The sequence below is a fragment of the Solanum tuberosum genome, unplaced genomic scaffold (assembly GCF_000226075.1).
Source record: "Solanum tuberosum cultivar DM 1-3 516 R44 unplaced genomic scaffold, SolTub_3.0 scf00083, whole genome shotgun sequence".
Classification (NCBI taxonomy): Eukaryota; Viridiplantae; Streptophyta; class Magnoliopsida; order Solanales; family Solanaceae; genus Solanum; species Solanum tuberosum.
The window spans coordinates 1,554,378-1,561,492 of record NW_006239015.1 but is presented as its reverse complement, the minus strand read 5'-3'; the positions used below and the strand labels follow the sequence as shown (position 1 = coordinate 1,561,492).

General features: G+C 33.9%; 1 protein-coding gene and 1 long non-coding RNA gene across 3 annotated transcripts; both read left to right on the top strand.

Annotated features, from left to right (window-relative positions):
- Window positions 1-2,493, top strand: LOC102601592 (equilibrative nucleotide transporter 3-like). 2 transcript variants are annotated; one of them, XM_015308690.1, is made up of 10 exons: window positions 1-187; window positions 371-434; window positions 528-632; window positions 745-900; window positions 996-1,139; window positions 1,214-1,319; window positions 1,411-1,586; window positions 1,672-1,832; window positions 1,937-2,195; window positions 2,300-2,493. In XM_015308690.1, the coding sequence occupies exons 2-10, from the start codon at window positions 387-389 to the stop codon at window positions 2,408-2,410; spliced, it is 1,266 nt and encodes a 421-aa protein (XP_015164176.1). In that variant the 5' UTR covers window positions 1-187; window positions 371-386; the 3' UTR covers window positions 2,411-2,493. The 2 variants fall into 2 exon arrangements, with proteins under 2 accessions (XP_015164176.1, XP_006347157.1); XM_006347095.2 differs by having other exon boundaries at window positions 366-434.
- Window positions 2,494-3,259: 766 nt separating this feature from the next.
- LOC102601028 (uncharacterized) lies at window positions 3,260-6,083 on the top strand. The gene is made up of 4 exons (XR_001473438.1): window positions 3,260-3,398; window positions 4,681-4,770; window positions 4,910-5,480; window positions 5,687-6,083. It is a non-coding gene; the product is annotated as an uncharacterized lncRNA (long non-coding RNA).
- Window positions 6,084-7,115: the final 1,032 nt, after the last annotated feature.

Below are 7,115 nucleotides of genomic sequence, written 5' to 3'. Positions count from 1 at the left end.
TGATAAGGTATTTATTTCATCACCTTATAATTCCGTCCCTGTTCACACTTTGACCTGTAGAGATTCCAATAAATTCATGTATATAAAGAATCCTAAATAGGCTGTGAGAGAATCTTCTATTCACATCATTTTACACTTTTGCGGTCAATAGAGACTCCATACATACCTTCATTTGTCACTTGATAAGGTCAGGCCTCTTTAATTGATTTATTATTTCAATGTATGTAATGTTCATCTCTTTTATTTCAGCCAATTGAATTGCTATAAGGTTTTATTATAGTACCTCTGTTATTGGCTCTTTATAAATTTCAATTCTGTTTTATAATTTGTTCTTTATTTAAAGTGGCAAATATATGATACTGTAGTGCAGTTACAAAGAAGCAGCCATGACTAATGCTATTTCAAGTAGAAGTCCAAGTCCTACAAGGCTTGAGGTTTGTTTCAAATTTTGTTAGTTTGTTCACAAATTGAAGAAGTTATTGAAAATTTGTTGTGGCTGAAATTATGATGTATGGTGAAATTTTCAGGGGAAATTTATGGGTATTTTTGTTTGTTGGATTTTGGGACTTGGGTCACTTGTTTCTTGGAACAGTTTATTGAGCATAGGAGATTACTACTATGCATTGTTTCCAGTAAGTTTTCCTTGACAACTTCTAATGTATTTTTAGTTTCAATTTTATTACTGTGCTTGGGATCGAGGCATAGTTTTGTGCTGACTTGTTTAATTTGGTATGTAAATTAAAGGATTATCATCCTTCAAGGGTACTCACACTAGTGTATCAGCCATTTGCACTTGGAACAATGGCAATTCTTGCGTATAATGAGGCAAAAGTTGATACAAGAAAGCGCAACTTAGCTGGATATATTCTTTTTACCTTAAGTACAGTCGCACTTATAGTGGTATGTTATGCTTTAGTTAATTTCTTGGTGTTTTTATGTAGTCATTTTTTGGTCATTGTTTTTTAAAATCTGTTGTTGTTTTTACTTCTTTCCAGTTGGATTTGGCAACGTCCGGTACGGGTGGAATAGGAAATTACATTGGTATATGTTTCATAGTAGGATGTTTTGGAGTTGCAGATGCTCATGTTCAAGGTGGAATGGTTGGAGATTTAGCTTTCATGTGCCCTGAGTTTATGCAAGTGCGTCGCAGTAACATTTTTAATTTTTGTTTTGCTATATGAAACTTTGAATTACTGACTCATGAATTATGCAGTCGTTTTTTGGTGGTCTTGCTGCATCTGGTGCACTTACCTCTGGTTTAAGGCTAATAACCAAGGCAGCTTTTGGAAACAGTAACCATGGCTTTCGCAAAGGAGTTAGTAAGTAATTCTGATCTCATTATTGAAAATTAAATAAAAAAACAGTTCCATTGTTGCGCAGAAACTTATAATTAATTGTTGATTTTCGCAGTGTTATTTCTTGCCATCTCCGCATTCTTTGAATTCCTATGCATCCTTCTATATGCATTCATATTCCCTAAGCTACCAATTGTGAAGCACTACCGTTCAAAGGCAGCTGCAGAAGGATCAACAACTGTTGCAGCTGACTTAGCTGCTGCAGGCATTGGAATTCAACCGATGGAAAAAGTAGGCAATTTTTTCTCCTCAACTAACAACTGTTATAAGTCATATTCATGAACATAAATTTGATATGTTTCTGTTTACTGAACAGGCTAATAACGATGCTAAGCAATCAGAACGTCTGACCACCAAACAATTGCTTCTCAAGAACATTGATTATGAATTGAACTTGTATTTGATTTATGTCCTCACTTTATCAATTTTCCCCGGATTCTTGTATGAAAACACTGGTACCCACCAACTGGGATCATGGTAAGTGTGCATAGCCAACTTGATTTCATGGAGTTCCTAACCAATGTAAATAAGACCTGCTAGTTGAATTACTGATAATATCTTCTTCTTTTTTTAAATTTCAGGTATCCTCTAGTTCTGATAGCAATGTACAATGTTTGGGATCTGATAGGAAGATACGTTCCACTGATTAAGAAAATCGAGCTTAAATCACGAAAGGGCCTCATGATCGCGACCCTTTCTCGTTTCTTGTTGATTCCTTGCTTCTATTTCACTGCAAAATATGGTGATCAAGGCTGGATGATATTTCTCGTATCCTTCTTGGGACTCACAAATGGTTACCTCACTGTTTGTGTCATGACAGCTGCACCTAAAGGATACAAGGTTTGTGAAATTTTAATTTCAGAATCTATACAAATTGTCATTTTATAATCATATGAAGAGTAAGTATCACATCATATTTTAACACTTAACTTTGAATTTTGTAGGGTCCTGAGGCAAATGCATTGGGTAACTTGCTAGTGTTATTCCTACTAGCTGGAATATTTTCCGGTGTTGCTTTAGATTGGTTGTGGATTATTGGTAATGGAAAATTCTGAGGAGTACTCAAGATTGGTATGTGACAGAACAATAGATAACATGTCATTTTAGTTGGGGATGAACATATAGTTCTGGTTTCAAATATGCATTTTGTGTGAATGTTTTGCTTTTTTTTCTCAACTTTCAACTTCTAGGAAATTAGTGGAGTACAGAGAATGATGAAATCTACATATGTGATCATTAAACTTCTTTCTGGATTGCAAAGAATGATGCAGATTTGTAAAGTTCAATTCACACACAGACACAAAAAAGGGTTATCTTGTTTTAAGTTCTGAATTCTGATGTACATTCTGGTTGTCAATCAGATAGTACAGTTGTTCAAGTTTTGGTGTACTGATTTTGAGCAGTCATGTAATGAAAAAATCACTTCCAAATTTTCCGCGGCAATGAAGTTATATAACTTAATCCAACTTTTTAGTCGAAAAATAAACTTTTCAGTACCTAAAAGGATTTTGTGACATGTCACTTCGCGCAATAACTTTTGAATTTCTAAAAAGGCAGGCCAACCTACGAAATTTTGTGAAAAGAAAATATCAAAATTTGAGAAAATAATTGCATTAAGAGTATCAGAAATTACAAAAAGTGGACTTTCAAATGTGAGTTACGTTATTTAAAAAAAACAACATAACTATGAGATTAAATATAACCTAAAAGTATAAAACCAAAAAGAGATTCTACTATAAACCAGGTAGTGAGGATGAAAAAAAGCATAAGCTACCTTGTTCGTGCTCCCGTCTTTTCCACTGCCAAATTCGATGAATGCGTGCCCCTTCAATTAAAGGCGGATAGGGTACTGAGCCAACCTTTTAAATATGAATAATTTTTCAAAAATGCTCGAGGGACTATATTAAATCTACCCCAAACATAAGGACCATTTTTACCATTTTCTCCAAAATTTAGTAACAAAAATAACTTGGCGCGCAGATGCAAACCCTAGTCCGAGCTCGTCTCTCCCTTACCTCTGTGCTCGAGTTTCTCGCCGAGTTGGTACGTAATCACGCTCACTATTAGCTCTTTCAATAGCATAATGTTGCATGTTACCAGTCACTCTGTTGTGTTGGTATATATATACATGTCTTTTTTTAGTAGTTCTATTTCTGTATGTTGAACCTTACATGAAAACTAAGGTTATTATCTGTAAGTTTGTTTTGTAACTTATAAGGCATTTTGTTGCAACTGACAGAAGGACCTCATGAAAAAATTGGAGGTAGTGCTGGTTTTCATACTCATATTTTACTCCATTTTTGGCCGTAGATTTGAAGTTGAAACTTGAAAAATCGAGTTTCTAAAGTTGTGGTTTCTGGAACTTGAAGTTGAGTTTGGACAAGCATTTGACACCTAAATTGAGGGCTTAAGTGTGCCTCAAGCGAGTCTTTTACAACACTTGTTGTATCCAGGGTTTTTTATTTGTGTTAAGTGTTGACACATTTCATGTGTTTGGCTCTAATTTCTATTAGCTATGTGGTATCAGTCTTATGAGGACATGTCAAATTATATATTTTCTTTGCATTTCACATATGAAGTTCGACATGCTTTTCTTGTGTTCTCTTCCGTACTATTCCTACACAAGTTCATCATGACAACCTTAGTGTTTAATGACATATGCTATCTGTTTATCCTCTGAAAATTTAGTCTCCAGGTTATAGGCAAAAGACTTGGCATATTAAGCTCAATAAGTCGATGAGGGTGTCTTCTTGATAATTCAGCAGATGTTGCTCATATGACCAATTCACCCAAGGCATTGCAGCTATTATTTGTTGCAAATATACAGTTATTTGGTAGCTAACGGTACTGACTTCTAAGGTTATAAATTAATATTTTAAGAAACTATTGATGTGTGCGAGTAAGATTCAAGATTCTTCCGTGTACTTTTTTTCCTTTAATTTAGTCCAAATGTCTTTCTAGGGATGGTTGAGAAAGATGAAAATATTACAGCTGGTAGGAAAATGTACTCTGGATATTGTTTTAGAGAGCTGTGTTTACCCATTACATCAGACTTTGTAGACAACTTCATCTACTTAACTTCTGGAATGAATCTCTTACCCCAACTGCTTAAATGTTACTATACACTTTTATGTTAGATTCAAAAAGAGAATGAACATCATCTGTAAAGCTGGAAAAGTTAATAGAAACATACATTTCTTTCCTTACGGTGAAACTTTCTCTATTTGGCTTGTATAGTTTGCCTTGGGTTACTACTTGGGGGTTTGGGAAGTTGATTTTAGTGTTTGACTAACCAAATTTACATTTTTTCTTATCACTGGAATAGGACATAGAGAAATTGATGATATTAGAAGCCTTCAACATATTGGTTTCCTCATGGCTGAAACAGAATATATAACCATTGATTTTATTGAAGGTCAGCAACATATTAACTTAGACACATGCAAATAATAAATATTTCAGTTCTAGTCTACGATATACGAAATTTAGTTCCCTAAAGTTGCTTGCTTCTTTTGTTTGTTTTTTCTCTTATTTTTTTTCTTTTCATTTGATAGTCCCTTCATGCCCATTGCGTTCAAATATTGTGAAGTTGTTAGAGGTGGAACAGAGAAGGAAAGCAATGGGACTTGGAACTACAAGCACTCAAGGTTGTATCTAAACTAAAGCAGCATACCCTCTTTCTTTTCGCATTGACAGGAGGAATTAGCATCTACTTAACCACCAAAATACTGTCTGCTGTGGCCTTTGCCATCTCTATTCTATTGATGTGTTCATTTTTGGCTGATTCGTTCATTCGCATCGGCATGGCAAAATCAAGAATTACAACAATGAATATGCTCATCATGGATTTGATGCAAAGATATAAAGATTTAAGAGAAGAAACAAGAAATCTAATGGAATTTGAACGAAGCAAGAAAGGAAGGCTAGCTAATGTTGTGGATAACAGTGAAGGTCCTGTCATGGACATGGACTCTTTTATTGCCAGAACTAAGACCATTTATGATGACGCCACAGATTTTTCTGACTTTGAGAACGCTTACCATAAGATGATCTATGTGTCTTGGGGGATCGGAGGTATCTTCATTCCTGCTGTGCTGTTCATATCATTTTGTAACTATTACTACGGTGAGTACTTTTCTTTGTTTTCTATGATTTATTTTTACCAAATGTACAGAAAAAGTTCCACACTTCTACTTAATGAATTCAAAGTCTATTACGGGATTAAAAAAAAAGAAAGAATTTGTAGTCTATCTAGGTGCATGGTAAAGCATGATCTTGTAGAAATATAGGTCTTTTTATGCTATAACCATCTGTTGATTTATCAATTACAGGACAAGATTCTCCGTCTCCTGACAAGCTGTCTTTTGCTGTTCAAGTTGTGCATCAGTTCTAGTCGTAGTGGCAGCAGATCAGCATTTCCAATAGACGAGAGATATAAATACTTTTGTGGTGGCAGTGATCTTTGATTTTGGCTGAAAAATGCAAAACATTATCATATCAATTGCTGTTGGATATTGGGGTTGACTTATCAGCCTGATTCTCGACTGTAATTACTAATTGTTTATGATTTTGCCTGCTGCTGTTGTAAATAAACGTCCCCAACTCCCGAAAACCATACACGTTGAAATCACTAATATGTTCACCGCTAATTTGCAATATCTTTCCTTGTTCATTTTCTTCAGTGTCTGTTGTGTAGCTCGTCTGGCTAAAGTTTCAGTGATTAGTTTGCACAATTCTTTATCATTTATTGATGGAACTCTTACAGGTTCTACTGTACTTCCTCATCTCAGGTCATTTATATGTAGGAAATTTTATATTATATAGTAAACACGTGCTATATATATTTTACTATTCAGAGCTATATTTTTTAAAAATTACATTTTATAACTATACTTGGATCCTCTCTAGCATCTCCCCTTTCTCCCCGAATATGTTGATAACAAGTCTTACTCTCGTTGTTTGATCTAGTGCCTAGCAATTGAGAGACTATGCTTCACAAATAGGATCATTTGATGCTCTGTTTAAGTTTTGTCCCAATCTAAGTAAGTTTTGAGGAAATAAATGTGGCATTTTGGTATTCGTTTTTTTTAGACAAAATGAATGACATATTTTATATCTTTCATAACTTTGACGCTAAAATTGAGGACTTCTAAACTTTTATTTTGGTGAAATAGTAAAGGATACTTCATCAATTTTTAAGATTTATGGTATATTTACCCAATTGTAAACTCGGGATTACCGAGTCGAGAGAATATTTTGCCAGTAGACCTAGGGATGATACGATATGATAAATACTGAATTACTATATCGTATTGAAATTTTTGAAATTGTAATTTTTGGTATTATGATATTTGGTATGGTATATGGTATACATTTTAATTTTTTTGGTATTGATATGGTATTTGATATTTAGAAACAACATATCAAAATATCGAAATATAAACTAAATGTTTAGAAGTTAAAACTTTGACTACTCTATTTTTATTGAAATGTAATTTGATTGACAAAAGGAGTTGTTTGTACTTTCTTTTGAATACTAGATAATGTTGCCCGTGCTATGCACGGGCCCAATAATATAAATTGTATATTTTGGGGCTAATAACTGAGTTTTTGAAGCGATTGTTTGCGTGGATAAAGGAATAAGTTTTTTTTATCACAAACCTGTACTTTGTTTGACGCTATTTAAGGCATAATAAGACTACCCACATACAACATTTTTGAAATATTTTATGTTGTCAATTATCATGATTTATAGTATTT

Excerpts from the sequence above, each read along its gene's own strand:
- LOC102601592 (XM_015308690.1), top strand. The coding sequence starts at position 387 with ATGACTAATGCTATTTCAAGTAGAAGTCCAAGTCCTACAAGGCTTGAG. Across the intron at positions 1,320-1,410 it reads TGGCTTTCGCAAAGGAGTTA|TGTTATTTCTTGCCATCTCC; the intron begins GTAAGTAATTCT and ends TGATTTTCGCAG. Across the intron at positions 1,833-1,936 it reads ACCCACCAACTGGGATCATG|GTATCCTCTAGTTCTGATAG; the intron begins GTAAGTGTGCAT and ends TTTAAATTTCAG.